The sequence below is a fragment of the Ovis canadensis genome, chromosome 12, assembly GCF_042477335.2.
Source record: "Ovis canadensis isolate MfBH-ARS-UI-01 breed Bighorn chromosome 12, ARS-UI_OviCan_v2, whole genome shotgun sequence".
Lineage (NCBI taxonomy): Eukaryota > Metazoa > Chordata > Mammalia > Artiodactyla > Bovidae > Ovis > Ovis canadensis.
The window spans coordinates 62738385-62756122 of NC_091256.1; the positions used below are offsets into that span (position 1 = coordinate 62738385).

General features: G+C 46.6%; 1 protein-coding gene across 8 annotated transcripts in view; it reads right to left on the reverse strand.

Annotated features, from left to right (window-relative positions):
* Positions 1–17738, reverse strand: part of FHAD1 (forkhead associated phosphopeptide binding domain 1) — a 163845-nt gene that overhangs the window by 103009 nt on the left and 43098 nt on the right. For all 8 annotated transcript variants that reach the window (XM_069545933.1, XM_069545930.1, XM_069545935.1 and 5 more), the window contains exon 4: positions 6861–7131. In XM_069545933.1, the coding sequence (XP_069402034.1) occupies positions 6861–7131 (271 nt within the window). The remainder of the gene's footprint in view (positions 1–6860; positions 7132–17738) is intronic.

Below are 17738 nucleotides of genomic sequence, written 5' to 3' on the forward strand. Positions count from 1 at the left end.
AGACACTTGATGAAGGTGAAAGAGCAGAGTGAAAAAGTTGGCTTAAAACTCAACATTCAAAAAACGAAGATTGTGGCATCTGGTTCCATCACTTCACAGCAAATAGATGGGGAAATAATGGAAACAGTAAGAGAACTTTATTTTCTTGGGCTCCAAAATCACTGCAGACGGTGACTGCAGACATGAAATTAAAAGACACTTGCTCCTTGGAAGAAAAGCCATGACAAACCTAGATAATGTATCAAAAAGCAGAGACATTACTTCACTGACAAAGCTCCGTGTAGTCAAAGCTAAGGTTTTTCCAGTAGTCACGTATGGATGTGAGAGTTGGACCACAAAGAAGGCTGACCACTGAGGAACTGATGCTTCTGAACTATGGTGTTGGAGAAGACTCTTGAGAGTCCCTTGGACTGCAAAGAGATTAAGCCAGTAAATGCTAAAGGAAATCAACCCTGAATTTTCACTAGAAGAACTGATGCTGAAGCTCCAATACATTGGCCACCTGATGGGAAGAGCCAACTCATTGGAAAAGACCCTGATGCTGGAAAAGACTGAAGGCAGGAGGAGAAGGGGACTACAAAGGATGAGATGGTTGGATGGCATCACCAACTCAATGGACATGAGTTTGAGGAAGCTCCAGGAGATGGTGAAGGGCAGGGAAGCCTGACATACTGCAGTCCATGGGGTCGCAAAGAGTTGAACACAACAACATGGGTTTCACCTAATAGGATGAACCCACATAAGAAGAACTGGCAACGGAGACCGACAGAGACTCACAAAACTAAAATAAGCTTCTGGACCCACAAGCTTCTTCAGGCAGGAAGCAGACACTGGTTACAGCTGCAACCATGTGATACCTTTGATGGGAAAGGCAGGACAATTCATAGGGCAGAACTTAGAGACGGGAGGGCAGAACCAAGAGCACTGGAATGTCGTTTCTGGGCAAGAGCTGGACTGAGGCCCCATCAAGGAACTGCTAAGATTTTCCCAGCTGGATTTCAGAATTGCTTTGGGCCAATGATGCCTGTGTGTTTCTTATCTTTTTCCCTTTTTAATTAGAGGAGGGTATGTAGCAGTTATGCTGTGTCTGTCCCACCATTGTATGTTGGGTTATGTGAGGGACAGACACTTTGTTCATCGGTCTTCAGATTTCTGAAATAGTACTTGATGAACTGAACTTAAGGAACTACACCCATGAGCCTCATCTGTGCCTGGACTTGATTTAGATGAGATTCTGGAATTTGAGCTGATGCTGTAATGAGGTGAGATTTGGGGGAGGGGCGCAGGAGAGGGTAGGAGGAGGGTGAGTCACTGAGGACCAGAGGGCAGACTGCAGTAGCCAGCCTTCAAGATGAGTGCCGATAATTCTTGCCTCCTGGTCTTCAGCCCGTGTGCAGTCTTCTCCCATCCTGGAGAGGGAGGCCCTGTGTAATCAATAGGACACTGCAGCAACGACAGGGAGTGACTACTGAGGCTTAGTCATAAGAGATGTTGCCATTTCCACCTTGCTCTCCTGGATCACTCGCTCAGGAGGAGCCAGCTGCAGACTGATGTTCATGAGAACACTGGAGCCGCTCTCTGGGGAGATCCCCATAGTGAGGAAGTGAGGCCTCCTGCTCACAGCTATGTGAGCAAGCTATCTTAGAAGTGGATCCTCCAGCCCTAGTCAGGCCTTCAGATGATGCAGCCTTACAAGGGACCTGAGCCACGGCTGACCTGCTAAGCTGCTCCCAGATTCCTGACCCACAGAAACTGTATATAATAACATGCTTCTTTCTTGCTTTAGGCTGCAAATTCTGGGGAGAATTTCTTATGCAGTCATGATAACAAATACACATTGCATGTTAATCTCACATGAAAGAGACAAAAAACACTGAATTCTAGTTAATGGTATATATGCTAAAATATTTAGGAGGAGGACTACAGATGTGTGCAATTTATTTTGAAATGCATCAGAAAATAAGATGGATTAACAAATGAATAAGGCTTCCCTGGTGGTTCAGTGGTAAAGAATCTGCTGGCAATGTAGAAGATCCAAGTTCAAACCCTGGGATGGGAAGATACCCTGGAGAAGGAAATGGCAACCCACTCCAGTATTCTTGCCTGGGAAATCCCAAGGACAGAGGAGCCTGGTGGGCTACCGTCCATGGAGACGCAAAGTGTCAGACACAACTTAGTGACTGAGCAGGCAATAAATGAATAGAAGGATGGATAGACAGAAATGTAACAAAGAATACAGAAATATGTTAATAGTAGAATTAGGAGGGGAGCTGTTCTCTTTAAAATTCTTTTTACTTTGCTGTATGTTTGAAAATTTTCACATTAAAATGTTAGGGAGAACTGCCTGAGTAATTTCTTAACTTGGGTGGTAGATAAGTGAGCGTTCCTTAGAGGATGATGATGTAAACTGTAGAGACAGGTCTCATATGCTCCTTAGTTTGTATGTTTCAGAATAATAACTATTTGAGTTCTGGAACATTTCATGCAAAGATGGGCACAGTAAAGGACAGAAATAGTATGGATCTAACAGAAGCAGAAGACATTAAGAAGAGGTGGCAAGAACATACAGAAAAACTATACAAAAAAGATCTTTATGACCCAGATAACCATGATAGTGTGATCACTGGACTAGAGCCAGACATCCTGGAAAGTGAAGTCAAGTGGGCCTTAGGAAGCATCACTACAAACAAAGCTAGTGGAGGTGATGGAATTCCAGTTGAGCTATTTCAAATCCTAAAAGATGATGCTGTGAAAGTGCGGCACTCAACATGCCAGCAAATTTGGAAAACTCAGCAGTGGCCACAGGCCTGGAAAAAGTCAGTTTTCATTCCAATCCCAAAGAAAGGCAATGCCAAAGAATGCTTGAACTACCACACAATTGCACTCATCTCACACACTGGCAAAGTAATGCTCAAAATTCTCCAAGCCAGGCTTCAACAGTACATGAACCAAGAACTTCCAGATGTTCAAGCTGGATTTAGAAAATGCAGAGGAACCGGAGATCAAATTTTCAACATCGTTTTATCATTGAAAAAGCAAGAGTTCCAGAAACACATCTACTTCTGCTTTATTGACTATGCCAAAGCCTTTGACTGTGTGGATCACAACTAACTGTGGAAAATTCTTCAAGAGATGGGAATACCAGACCACTTGACCTGCCTCTTGAGAAATCTATACGCAGGTCAAGAAGTAGCAGTTAGGAACAGACATGGAACAATGGACAGGTTCTATATTGGGAAAGGAGTACGTCAAGGCTGTATATTGTCACCCTGCTTATTTAACTTATATGCAGAGTGAAAGTGAAAGTCGCTCAGTGGTGTCTGACTCTTTGTGACCCCATAGATTATACAGTCCATGGAATTCTCTAGGCCAGAGTACTGGAGTGGGTAGCTTTTCCCTTCTCCAGGGGATCTTCCCAGTTCAGTTCAGTTCAGTCTCTCAGTCATGTCTGACTCTTTGTGACCCCATGGACTGCAGCATGCCAGGCCTCCCTGTCCATCACCAACTCCTGGAGTTTACTCAAACACATGTTCACTGAGTCAGTGATGCCATCCAACCATCTCATCCTCTGTCATCCTCTTACCATACCTTCAATCTTCTTCAGCATCAGGATCTTTTCAAATGAGTCAGTTCTTTGCATCAGGTGACCAAAGTATTGGAGTTTCAGCTTCAGCATCAGTCCTTCCAATGTATATTTAGGATTGATTTCCTTTAGGATGGACTGGTTGGATCTCCTTGCTGTCCAAGGGACTCTCAAGAGTCTTCTCCAACAACATAGTTCAAAAGCATCAATTCTTTGGCACTCAACTTTCTTTATGGTCCAACTCTCACATCCATACATGACTACTGGAAAAACTATACCTTTGACTAGATGGACCTTTGTTGGCAAAGTAACATCTCTGCTTTTGAATATGCTGTCTAGGTTGGTCATAACTTTTCTTCCAAGGAGCAAGCATCTTTTAATTTCACGGCTGCAGTCATCATCAGCAGTGATTCTGGAGCCCCCAAAAATAAAGTTTTTCACTGTTCCATTGTTTCCATTGTTCTGCCATCTATTTGCCACGAAGTGATGGGGCCAGATGCCATGATCTTCGTTTTCTGAATGTTGAGTTTTAAGCCAACTTTTTCACTCTCCTTTTTTTATTTTCATCAAGAGGCTCTTTAGTTCTTCTTCGCTTTCTGCCATAAGGGTGTTGCCATCTGCATATCTGAGGTTATTGATATTTCTCCCGGCAATCTTGATTCCAAGTTGTGCTTCCTCCAGTCCAGCGTTTCTCATGATGTACTCTGCATAGAAGTTAAATAAGCAGGGTGACAATATACAGCCTTGACATACTCCTTTTCCTATTTGGAACCAGTCTGCTGTTCATGTTCAGTTCTGTTGCTTCTTGACCTGCATTCAGATTTCTCAGGAGGTGGGTCAGGTGGTCTGGTAGTCCCATCTCTTGAAGAATTTTCCACAGTTAGTTGTGATCCACACAGTCAAAGGCTTTGGCATAGTCAATAAAGCAGAAGTGTTTCTGGAACTCTTTTGCTTTTTCGATGATAAAACGATGTTGAAAATTTGATCTCCGGTTCCTCTGCATTTTCTAAATCCAGCTTGAACATCTGGAAGTTCTTGGTTCATGTACTGTTGAAGCCTGGCTTGGAGAATTTTGAGCATTACTTTGCCAGTGTGTGAGATGAGTGCAATTGTGTGGTAGTTCAAGCATTCTTTGGCATTGCCTTTCTTTGGGACTGGAATGAAAACTGACTTTTTCCAGGCCTGTGGCCACTGCTGAGTTTTCCAAATTTGCTGGCATGTTGAGTGCCGCACTTTCACAGCATCATCTTTTAGGATTTGAAATAGCTCAACTGGAATTCCATCACCTCCACTAGCTTTGTTTGTAGTGATGCTTCCTGAGGCCCACTTGGCTTTGCATTCCAGAATGTCTGGCTCTAGGTGAGTGATCACACCATCGTGATTATCTGGGTTGTGAAGATCTTTTCTGTATAGTTCGCAACCAGGATCTTCCAAACCAGGGATCAAACCCAAGTCTCCCAGTTTGCAGGCAGATTCTTTACAAGCTGAGCCACAAGGGAAGCCCTATATGCAGAGTACATCATGCGAAATACCGGGCTTGATGAAGCACCAGCTGGAATCAAGATTGCCAAGAGAAACATCAATAACCAATAACCTCAAATACGCAGATGACACCACCCTTACGGCAGAAAGTGAAGAAGAACTAAAGAGCCTCTTGATGAAAGGGAAAGAGGAGAGTGAAAAGGTTGGCTTAAAACTCAACATTCAAAAAACTAAGATCATGGCATCTGGTCCTAATGTTTTCCATTTGGGAAACAATGGAAACATTGAAAGACATTATTGTCTTGGGCTCCAAAGTCACTGCAGATGGTGACTTCAGCCATGAAATTAAAATACGCTTGCTCCTTGGAAGAAAAGCTATGACCAACTTAGACAGCATATTAAAAAGTAGAGACATTACTTTGCCAGCAAAAGTGCATATAGTCAAAGCTATGTTTTTTCCAGCAGTCATGTACGGATGTGAGAGTTGGACTATAAAGAAAGCTGAGTGCTAAAGAATTGATGCTTTTGAACTATGGTGTTGGAGAAGACTCGAGAGTCCCTTGCACAGCAAGGAGAACAAACCAGTCCATACTAAAGGAAATCAATCCTGAATATACACTGGAAGGACTGATGCTTAAGCTGAAACTTCAGTACTTATGGCCACCTGATGTGAAGAACTGGCTTACTGGAAAAGACCCTGATGCTGGGAAAGATTGAAGGCAGGAGGAGAAAGGGACAACAGGGGATGAGATGGTTGGATGGCATCACCAACTTGATGCATATGAGTCTGAGCAAGCTCTGGGAGTTGGTGATGGCCTGGCATGCTGCAGTCCATGGGGTCACAAAGAGTTGGACACAACTGAGCAGCTGAACTGAACTGACCTGTAACCGACTGTGAACAATCAATTGAGATAACTCACTATCTTCAGAGTAGTCTAATAACTATTACTTGAATGGCTGAGTGAGGTGACTAGGTGAGTAGTCCTGAGGGAGACCAAGGGAGGGTGTGGAGCCAGTGAGAGATCTGGGGACTCAGAGGGGTCTGGGGTGGGACCCAGGGGATAGAGAATGGGACCTTCTTGACAGCGGCCACAGAAGAAATCTGGGAATCATGCCAGGGACTAAGTCGACCTAGCTACTCTGCCAGCGAGGCTGATGAGGCCGAGGGGACGGTGACAGACAGGAAGTCTCCTCCCCAAATGCCATGAAGCCTTCTGGGGCGGAGGAGGGGGAAACGAATCCCTGATGGCTTTCTGCCCCCAAAGTGACCAGGCTGTGAGTGACAGTCCTCGAGATAACCAGCCTTAAATTTCACCGAAAAGCATCAGGTGAGATTAGATTGAATGTATCACCTCTAGAGAAGTAATTTTCTCCATAAGCCTCTGTCTCCTCTAAGTTGCAAAATGGTAATAAAATATTTAAAACCTCCGAAGGCAGGAGGGATTTCAGTTACTCATATTTCTGTCAAAGTATATAAATATAGATTCTAATACACATTCATATATATTCATGTATATGTACACACACACACACACGCACACACACATTCATTGCAGAGGTACTGACTGATATGGGTGGATGGGCACAAAATCTGAAGGGATTTGTACCAAAAAGTCAACAGGGGGCAGTCCAGATGGTAAGGATGAGATCTTTCACTGTTTTCTGTTTATCCCAATTGTTTTTTCACAATTGATAATGTTCCACTTTAGAATTGGAGAAAATAAGCAAAAACTGAGCCCCATCCTCCTGTCCATGAGCCCATCCCCGAAGCCTCCACGGAAGCGCCCCTGAGTACCTTGTTTGATGATGGGAACCCCGTGGGCAGTGCCATCCACCATAAAGGAGAACATCTTCCCGCTGGCACTCATGGGCCGCTTGTGAGAGGCAGGCGGGACCACGGTGGGCCTGGGGAAGCCCTGGGACCAGCTCCTCTGCACTGGCACCGGCCGGACGCCCGGGTGGAAGGGGACCTGCGGTGGCGAGGGTGACTGGTTCGGCTGCTGTGTGGCCCGAGATGGCTGTGGCCGGGGCCAGGGCGCTGGGCCCATCGCCCATGGGAAGGAGACCTGCAGGGGCAGACAAGAGGGTCAGGGGAGGTTACAAGCAGCTGGGGTGGTCCCCACCCTTCTGTCCCAGCGACGTGATTGCTGTCCTAGGTTTCATCATATAAGTCACTTCCTCCAGGAAGCCTTCCCAGACTCTCCCCAAATCTGGGATGGTGATCTCCACATGGGTCACATGGCACATCACTGCACCACCATTTGTTGGGTGCAGCCTTCATGCCAAGCACCCTACCAAGAGATTTGCATCCATTACCTCATTTAATACACCTAACACTCTGTGATGAGCCTGAGGCTGAGTAAGACTTAGTGACCTTCCCAAGATTGTAGACTTGGTAGTGAGTGGCTGAGTTGGTAGAATGCCATCTCTAAGACATAAGAGCGTTTTGTCCATCTTGCTCAGCACTGTATCCTCAGCACCTAGAATAAACCCTTGGTGCATACAGAGTAAGCCCTCAAATATCGGTTGAGGACTTCCCTAGTGGCCCAGCCGTTAAGAATCTGCTTGCCAATGCAGGGTACACAGGTTCAATCCCTGCTCCGGGAAGATGCCACATGCTGCAGGGCAACTAAGCCCGTGCTCCACAACTACTGAGCCCATGCTCTAGAGCTCTCGAACCACAACTAATGAAGCCTGTGTGTCTAGAGTCCATGCCCTGCAACAAGAGAAGCCACTGCGATAAGCCCACACAAGGCAACTAGAGAGTAGCCCCCCACACCATAACTAGAGAAAGCCCGCAGACAGCAATGAAGACCCAGTGTCACCATTAATAAATATTGTTTTAAAAAGTACCGGTTGAAAGAATGAATTGACAAATCTCCGAGACTCAAGCCCAGCTCTCCAGGACCCCACGGCCTCTTTCTTTCCATCCACACTGCGTGTCTTTCTGGCATTCCTACTACATCTGTCCCCCAAAGCCAAGAGCTCTGGGGTGGCAGCTGGCTCATTAGCTTGAGATCCTCAACACCCACCCTATTCTTGGCAGATACTCCATAAATATCTATCGAGGGACCCCAGCAGATGTTTGTAGCTACTTTCAACAGAGAGCACATCAAGATCTGTCTAAACTGGGAGAAGCAAATGCTGAGAGAGGTGCTGACACCTGGCTTTGTCTTGGCTTGATGCTGTCATGGCGGTTTCTCCCCTTGCCTAGTGGTTAAGACATGACGTCATGAGTGCTACCACTTATTGTACTTTACTCATATTCCTCACAATAGGGGGAGGAGATCTCTTTATGCCCGGATTACAAATGAGGCTGGGAGGGGTTAAGGCAGGGGTCCCCAGCCTCCGGGATCTAATGCCTGATGATCTGAGGTGGGGCTGATGTAATAATAATATAAATAAAGTGCACAATAAATGTAACGCACTTCAGTCATCCCGAAACCATCCCCCAGCCCACCCCCCTGCCACCTGGGTCCATGGTAAAATTGTCTTCTATGGAACTGGTCCCTGGTGACCAAAAGGTTGGGGGACTGCTGGGTTAAGGAACTGATCAAGCTCAGGTGATGGTGGAGGGGGTGGTCGGATTGGGGTCTGATGAGCTCTTTCCCTCTTGGTTTCTCTCTCCTTTCTTATCACCCATCCCCACCCCTCCCCCTAGACTCCTGGAAGAAAAAGCAACACACTTTTCAAGTAAGAAGCTAAGTTTAAAGGTTCGCCGCCTGTGTGGGGTCACGTGTCTCTTTCCCCAGACAGGGACACATAATGAGAAACAGGACAGAAGGCTTCCGAAATAGGAGCACTGGCAGACAGAACTTCCTAGAACTCCAGCTGGACCGTGTTCAAGAGGAAGTTTCTCCACTCGCTTGGGCTCCCAAACCAGTCTTTTAGCTACAGCTTTTCCCAGCCAAGTCAAGAATCCGGTGAATTCCTCCAAAGGCTTTTTTTGGAGTCAGTGAGAGCAGTGTTCGAGGAAATTAAACTCCAATTGTCTGGGGACGCCTGGCCCAGCACTTTTTTGGGGGGGCTGCATCGCGCCTTAGTTGCGTCATGCCGGATCTTTTGTGGTTGCGAGCGGACCCTCTAGTTGTGGCGCGTGGGCTCTCCGGGTATGGCACTCAGGCTTAGTTCCCCGCAGCATGTGGAACCTTAGTTCCCTGACCAGGGATCAAACCCCAGCCTCCTGCATTGCAAGGTGAACTCTTAAGCACTGGACCACCGGGAAGTCCCTGCTCCAGCATTTATAATGACACTGGCCCTGGGCTTCCTTGGTGGCTCAGAAGGTAAGACTGTCTGCAATGTGGAAGATTCGGGCTCCATCACTGGGTTGGGTAGATACCCTGGAGAAGGGAATGACTACCCACTTGCCTGGAGAATTGCACGGACAGAGGAGGGTGGCAAGTTACAGTCTATGGGGTCACAGAGCTGGACAAGACTGAGCGACTAACAGCCAGCCTCTAGGCCCTACTGACACCTGTTTCAGGAATGGACTTGGTGGTGTTCCAGAACTCCACTACCTTACATGTAGATTAAAATTTCTCTCCACTGTGGACACCTCTGTCTCTACCTAAGCTCTCTTCTTTTCTCTCCTTTCAGAAGCTGAGATGCCCTGCTCCTGCCTGTGCTGACTTCTCCATCCATCCTCTCCCTTCCTCTTCTCTGGGGCTGTCTCATCTCAATCATTCCTATCATTTTTTCCCATTGATTTAATCAAGTTTTAGAGAATGAATGGGCTGAAGGTGGGAAGGGGTAAATTCAAGTGTGTTCTATCCTCTGCTAGCTAGAAAACAAATCTAGAGACCACAGGTAGTGGTGGAAGAATTTCCTTTCATGCTGAGATGCTCAGGTAGCTGTGCCTCCCTGCCCACTAACTGCCAGGCTGCTAAAGGGAGTGGTCACATCTCACTCCTCAAGTGAGAACAGGCCAGAACCCACTCGGCTCTTTGGACATTTCAGGAATCTCTCTCCCAATCTCAGTCCATTGCTGTGGGTGGGGCTCAGCCATCAGCCAGTCACACTCCTTGGTGCACTGATTGGTGCACTGGTGGGGCAAGTGATCCAATCAGAGCCAAGCAGACCCAAGAGAACTTGGCTGGACACCAGGGTCTGGAGTGCCCTGGCTGGACTTAAGAGTGCAGCCAGCATGAAGGAGTGGAGCCCAGTCAGGGAGAGAGAGAAGTTGTTTCTTATTTTCAAAATTGTGGTAAGTAACCTATGTGTATGTGCTCAGACTCTCAGTCATATCCAACTCTGCAATCCCGTGACTGTAGCCTGTCTGGCTCCTCTGTCCATGGGATTTTCCAGGCAAGAACACTGGAGTGGGTTGCCATGCCCTCCTCCAGGGGATTATCCCAACCCAGTGATTGAACTCATATCTCTTATGTCTCCTGCACTGGCAGGAGGGTTATTTACCACTCCAGTTCATCCTAAAGGAGATCAGTCCTGGGTGTTCATTGGAAGGACTGATGTTGAAGCTGAAACTCCAATACTTTGGCCACCTGATGTGAAGAGCTGACTCATTGGAAAAGACCCTGATGCTGGGAAAGAATGAGGGCAGGAGGAGAAGGGAACGACAGAGGATAAGATGGTTGGATGGCATCACTCAATGGACAGGGGTTTGGGTGGACTCCGGGAGCTGGCAATGGACAGGGAGGCCTGGCATGCTGCGGTTCATGGGGTTGCAAAGAGTCAGATGCGACTGAGCAACTGAGCTGAACTGAACTGAGCATCACCTGGGAAACCCAAAACTTTTATGAATAGGTTTAATAATAGTGGTTTACATGTGAAGTGAAGTCATTTGGTCGTGTCCGACTCTTTGTGACCCCATGGACTGTAGCCTACCAGGGTTCTCTGTCCATGGGATTTTCCAGGCAAAAGTACTGGAGTGAGTTGCCTTTTCCTTCTCCAGGGGATCTTCCTGACCCAGGGATCGGACCCAGGGATCGAATGCAGGTCTCCCGCATTGTGGGCAGATGCTTTACCCTCTGAGCCACCAGAGCTTGATTTTTTTGTTTGTTTTGCTGATTTCCTAGACTTAAGAAGGTAATGGGGAAAATCTTAACAGCGCAGATGACAAAAGAGCATGTTGTGCCTCACCCATTATAAGTGGCACACAAAATTGAGGGAACATTCCTCTAGTACTTAAAAACTACCATCTGATGCAGGAAAAAAAAAAAAGTCATTTCACTGATGAATGTGCAAAGTTCCAACGTCTTTCTTTTTTACCTGTATTACTCATAAATGCAAATATATCCAAAATACCCCCAAATATCTACAAGTGCTCAGGTTGGGAACTCTCGTATTCATCCGTTACAACAAGAAATTGGCTATGGATACAAGAATTCAACGGAAGTCAATGAAAGCATTCTGTGAGACTCAGCTGGCTGTGTGGAATTTACAGGAAAGAGTACTGCATTTCTCATTATTTGGAAAGAAGGTGTTCACATTCTTGACACTCCTGACGTCATTAAACCTATGCTATTCGTGTGCATCATCTACATTTTTCAGAGAGCTGGTTGTTAAACATTTACTAGCCAGTCGCTGTCTGTGCCAGGCACTCAGCAGAGTGCCTGGTACTTACGATAGGTGTTCACTGCTGACTGACCTGAACAGTTGGCAAAAGTACTGTAAGTAAAAAGGTCTTTGATTCTGGGGCTGGGACGGGGGAGGGGGATACCTGCTAAGCCTGGAGAATCTTGTAATAGCAGACAGTAAAGAAGTGCCCAGAGCAAAAGTATGGGGAGATGCTTAAGGGCACGGCAACCAGCCTGAAAGAGCTCCCAGAGGCCGAGGCTGGAAGAATTTGAGCAACAAAACAGATAATGAGGGACATCCCTGCTGGTTCAGTGGTTAAGAATCCGCCTTCCAATGCAGAGGACACAGGTTCAATGCCTGGTTGGGAAACTAAGATCCCACATGCCATGGGGCAACTAAGTCCATGCACAGCAACAGGAGAAGCCCTCAGGCTGCAGTGGAGACCTACTGCAGGCAAAACAGAAATAGAAAAGAAGGGCTCATGACCCAGAGTGTAAAATACACCGAGTCCACGCTGACATAGATGTGTGAGTGAGTCAACACATGAAGCAGGGAGAAGAGACCATCTTCCTTACAGAAGAATCTAGCACATGTAGATGTTGAGCTTAATTCCCACAGTCTGGAAGGCCTGGGGGTGGGGGTGACAGGGCAGGGGAGAGGCATACTGACCACAGCATGGAGGAGCCATGGATCTCAAAAGACAGGACGGAGACTGCAGAACACAGTTACTAGCTCTCAGAAGCTCGGGGAGGGGCTATTTGGTGCTGGGCAAACGGCTTTTTTTCTGATGCGGAAGGTGAAGCTCCAGTATTTTGGTCATCTGACGCAACTCATTGGAAAAGTCCCTGATGCTGGGAAAGATTGAGGGCAGAAGGAGAAGAGTGTGTCAGAGGCTGAGATGGCTGGATGGCATCACCAATGCAAGGAACATGTACTTGGGCAAACTCTGGGAGATGGTGAGGGACAGGGAGGCCTGGTGTGCTGCAGCCCATGGGGTCAAAAAAAGCTGGACATGACTGGGCAACTGAACAACAACAACAACAAATGGCTTTTTACCTCAACAGCTCCCAGGATGTCACCGTAACTCAAAGTGGGGTAGTAATTCTATGTCCCCAAGAAAAAGGTAAATTATGTTCAGGATCTTCAATGTGAAAAATCAAGATGATACATTCAGAACACAGAACCACCAAGCTGTACATTACTTTTAGGTTTTAGCACTTAAAAGAGGTCCCGGCACTTCCCTGGGGGGGTCCAGTGGTTGAGAATCTGCCTGCCAGTGCAGGGGACATGGGTTTGATCCCTGATCCAGGAAGATCCCCATGCCTCCGGGAAACTGAGCCTGTGGGCCACAACTACTGAGCCCGTGCTCTGCAACAAGAGAACCCACCTCAATGAGAAGGCCAAGCACTGCAACAAAGGGGAGTCCCTGCTCGCCGCAACTAGAGAAAGCCTGTGTGCAGCAATGAAGACTCAGTGCAGCCAAAAAACAAAAATAATTAGGTCCCTTTGAGCTGTTCAGAAAAGTCATTCATTTGGATTTTGGGGTTAAAGGAGACCTGATCCATCTAATTTTTCCATTTTTTTTGTAAATCTTCAATCTTACAGTTCTTCCTTTCAAGTTCTAATTAGCTTTCTGGTTGGTTCATAAAATGGGAAATAGAATCTAACCAGAAAACAGCTGGGTGTTTGCAAATAGCTTTCACTACCCCTAGACTTGACCTCTTTCAGTTCGGTCTTGCCCAATCGAGAGACTGAATGCAAGAGTGAATGACCATCGACCAAGTAAAGAGAAGAGAAGCAGCAGTGTGGTTCAAGTTTGGTAAACCAGGGTGTGCTCTGCCAGAGGAGCCAGGAGGCAGCCACGCTGATCCCCAGATTCCTGGCTGAGTCTGGGTCCTGTCTCTCCAGGGTGCTAAGCCTTCCACCTGCGCTCCTGTCTCCACCCCACCCACCAAGGTTGTCCATAGACCTCGGGGGATGACACAGTCCTCAAGAGTCCTCCTGTTTGAGTTTTTGCTGAGGACCCTGTGCCTGAGACCATCTGCAGCCCCCTGCCCTCTACTTCACTGGCCATGAGAAGTCGCCTTTGATATGAAACATGTGATGGTCTCAGGACTTCTCATCCCATCAGCAGGTCCCCACAGGACCTGTAAGAGCATGGTGTAGATGAAATCCTATGAGGTCAGGTTGGAGATGACAAAGCTTGACTAGCAAGAGGTTTCGTTCTGAAGAGGACCTTGCTCTCTGGTCATTCCCTCTACCGCCAGCCAGCTCCTCAACCCCATGTACAGTAAGGCCACATCCTCCTCAAGGCTGGGCTCTAGTCAAGATCCAAGCCACGCCGAGGAAGATGATGGCTCCTCCTCTGGAGCTGCCAGTCTGGAGCATGCTGGTGCTGATGGTGGCCACCTTCCTGCAGGTGAGGCGGCAAGAGTCTGCCAGAGACTGGGAAGCTGGCAGAGCAGAGTCAGATTCCTGACCATCGCTTGGGCACCTGAGCCTGAAGCTGCAGCTTTTGGCCTTTTCGGTTACATGAGCTATTTTTTTCCCCCTAGGGTAGTTTAAGTTAGTTTTATGACACTTGCAACCAGTAAAATTTTCTGGACAATATATTTATTGAGACTTTGGCATAAGCGTCACTATGTGCTCTATGTCCTATGAACACTATGGTGAGACTCTATGGTACTCAGAATGAAAGCTGTCATAAGTTGTTTGTCATGTTCAAATAAAATCCACCAGTCTGTACTCATGCACCAAATTTAAACCTATAAAAGTAAAGCAGTAGCCCCAGAGAAGAATGATTTAAGACCAAGGAATCAATAATAAGACAAGTACTAAAGCACTGCCTAGAGAAACTTTGAACAAATAAATAGTTCTTCAGCTACAGCAGGCTTTGGACTATAAACCCCAAATTTCTTCTTCAGAAATTACCTAGGGAAGACATTCCAACCCCAAATTTCTTCTTCAGAAATTACCTAGGGAAGACATTCCACAGTTTTATTTATTTATTTCTGACCTCACTACTTGGCTTTCAGGACCTTAGTTCCCAGACCAGGGATTGAACCTAGGCCACCAGAGTGAAAGTGCTGAATCCTACCCACTGGACCACCAGGGAATTCCCAACATTCCACAGTTTTAAAAGAAAACTTTCCAGTTGAAGAAACAGGTAAAACTTAAAATATGCAGTAAACTTACAGTATGCAGTAAACTTACAATATGCAGTAAAAAAAAAACTTACAACTTATAATATATATAACTCTGTTATATATAATATTCTAATATCTAGTACATTTATCAGATATATGTCAATGTAATTATACTATTACTATATGTGCAAATACACGTATATGTGGATGTATATTTACTTGCATTTATTTATTTATGGCTATGCTGGGTCTTTGCTGCTGCACATGGGCTTTCTCTAGTCGTGAGTGGGCTTCTCATTTTGGGGGCTTCTGTTGTTGCAGAGCACAGGCCCTAGAGCAGATGGGCTTCAGTAGCTGTGGTGCACAGGTTTAATTGCTGCAAGCAGGCTTTCTCCAACTGCAGTGAGTGGGGGTTACTCTCTAGTTGCATTACACAGGCTTTTCCTTGTAGTGGCTTCTCTTGTTGCAGAGCATGGGCCCTAGGTGCACAGGCTTCATTAACTGTGGCTTGAAGGCTCTAGATCCCAGTGGGTTCAGTAGCTGTGGCGCATGGGCTTAGTTGCCCTGAGGCATGTGGGATCTTCCTGGACCAGGGACCGGACCTGTGTTCCCTGCATTGGAAGGCAGATTCTTAACCACTGGACCACCAGGGAAGTTCTATTTGTGTATATTTAGAACCACATATTCCAGTTATTTTTTTAAGAGGTGATGAAAAGATTGCTCAAAATCTGTTTTTTCAGCTCACCTATTTTTTGTTGTTGTTGTTATTTCTCAGCAAACTAAGTAAGCAATTAACGAGCACAGCTGCCAGCAGTGGGGCTTAATCTGACTGAGTTCTTTCTCTCCAGCTTTCCCTCTATTTTTAGTTCTTCTTTCAGAAACCAGTAAAAGAGACCATACAGAAATCAAGTAAACTAAAAGAGACCATACAGTGTAATGCAGAGGCTAGTAAACATTTTCTGTAGAGCCAGACAGTAAATATTTCCAACTCTGTGTGCCATACGATGTCTTTCCCGTTTACTCTGCAGTCACAGCAGACAGCATAGGGAATATGGAAATAAAGGGGGTGCTTGTGTTCCATTTGGCCCTGGGCCTAGTTTGCCAACCTCTGGGTAAAGAGCTGGGGATCTGGCATGAAACAGAATCTGGTCCAGCTTCCCGTTCTGCTCCTTACATCTGTGTGACCCTGACGAGTCTGCTATTTGTGTGCCTCGTCTGTAAAATAGGGAGGAGAACAGCTATTTCTTAGACTGGTGAGAAGCAGGTGAGACAGAGCACATGGAATGCTTGCAGCACTTCCTGGTCTGTAATAAACGAGCATCAAACATTTGCCATCAGGTATCATCATCATCAAGAAAGAGGGCAACTAAATGTGTCCAGGGGAGACGAGGAAATGAGGGTTCGATCCCTGGGTCGGGAAGATCCCCTGGAGGAAGAAATGGCAACCCGCTCCGGTATTCTTGCCTGAAAAATCCTATGGACAGAGAAGCCTGGCTGGCTACAGTCCATGGGGTCACAAAAGAGCCAGACATGACTGAGTAGCAGCAATAGCCCAATAACCCTGGTGAAAAATTAGTGAGGCCAAACCAGGAAGCCAATATTGAAAATGCATTTTCTTCTATTACCAGTGGCTTTCGCTTTTACCCATATGATGGATCATTCCTTGTCAGGCATGTGAAATTGCAGGTTGAACTGGGAATTGTGAGACCTCCCTTAACCAGCGGGCAGTGGAGGAGCTGCCTGGGCTCACATGGTACCGTGATGCTTCATGCTATTAGGAAAAAGCCTCCAAGGGACTCAGGAGAGGTAGCTTTTAATCCTGGCTCTGGGTCTATATGACTGATACCTAACCTTGGGGAAGTCACTGTAACTCTCCGGGCCTCAGCTTATACAATGATAGGGGTGGTCCCAGGGACCTCTATGAAAAAAACTTAAGGGCGAAAGGGGATCTGTGATTAATGAGCAGCTCCTTGGCAGAAATTAAAAACAGACGCTCAGAAAGGTAAAGTCAGTTGCAGTTAGCATTTGAACTTGGGTCCATCAAACCCCAAAGCCTTTACTTTTGATTTTATTCTGCAGAGCTACCTCATGAAAGCAGCGAGGAACAATGGCCGACAGAGGGCGCTCTTCCCGCTAGACATGACGTCATGACATTGGAGGGACAGAGAACAGTATCCAGGAACCACAAGGGAGTGTCTAGTTGGACTGAGGACAGGGCAGCACAGGCTAAAGGGAAGGCCAGTCACAGGCAATGATGGGGGTGGGAGCTCCTGCCAACGAGCCCGCAACACCTTCATGGAACAACTCGACACGTTATTTGTGGCACCTCGCTTCCGTTTTCATTCTCGCTATTTCCATCAGTTTTGCCATATACTTCAGAACAGAGAAAGACACGATTTATACATTTGGGTGATGAGGGTTTCCTTACTCAGCTGCTTTATGAGAACACCGTCACTGTGACTAGAACAGCTTGTTTCTATACCTCCTTTCCCAGAGTTCAGGAAGCACAAAGAAAGGCAACTACCCACAAAACGCACCGTATGGCAGGCACCCCTGACTTTGTGACTTCAATTTCCCACACCTGGTACTGCGACTGTATATTAATCAATGGTTGCTTCAGGGCATTGCAAACGGCCCTGCAGGTTATGTCCCGCACAACCCCAGGGGGCACCGTCTACGTGGACTATACTGTGAATGGTGACTGTGGCGTAATGCTTCCATGAAAGAGCTGTGATTTACAGAGCATGGTCCTAGGCATATGCTGGCTGCCGATGTACTTTGTCAAACGAGATTATATTTTTCCATCTTCTATGTTATTCTATGGATAATTTATCTGCAAATATATCTGTCTGCTAGTCGGGGGAGGGCTTCGGAGGTTTCCTGTCCAAAGGGACACTTACAAAGGAAGCAACTTGGCTGCTACACGCTGGTTCGCTTGATTCTAACCAAAGTTGAGGGGGGGGACTTCCCTGGCAGTCCAGTGGTTAAGACTC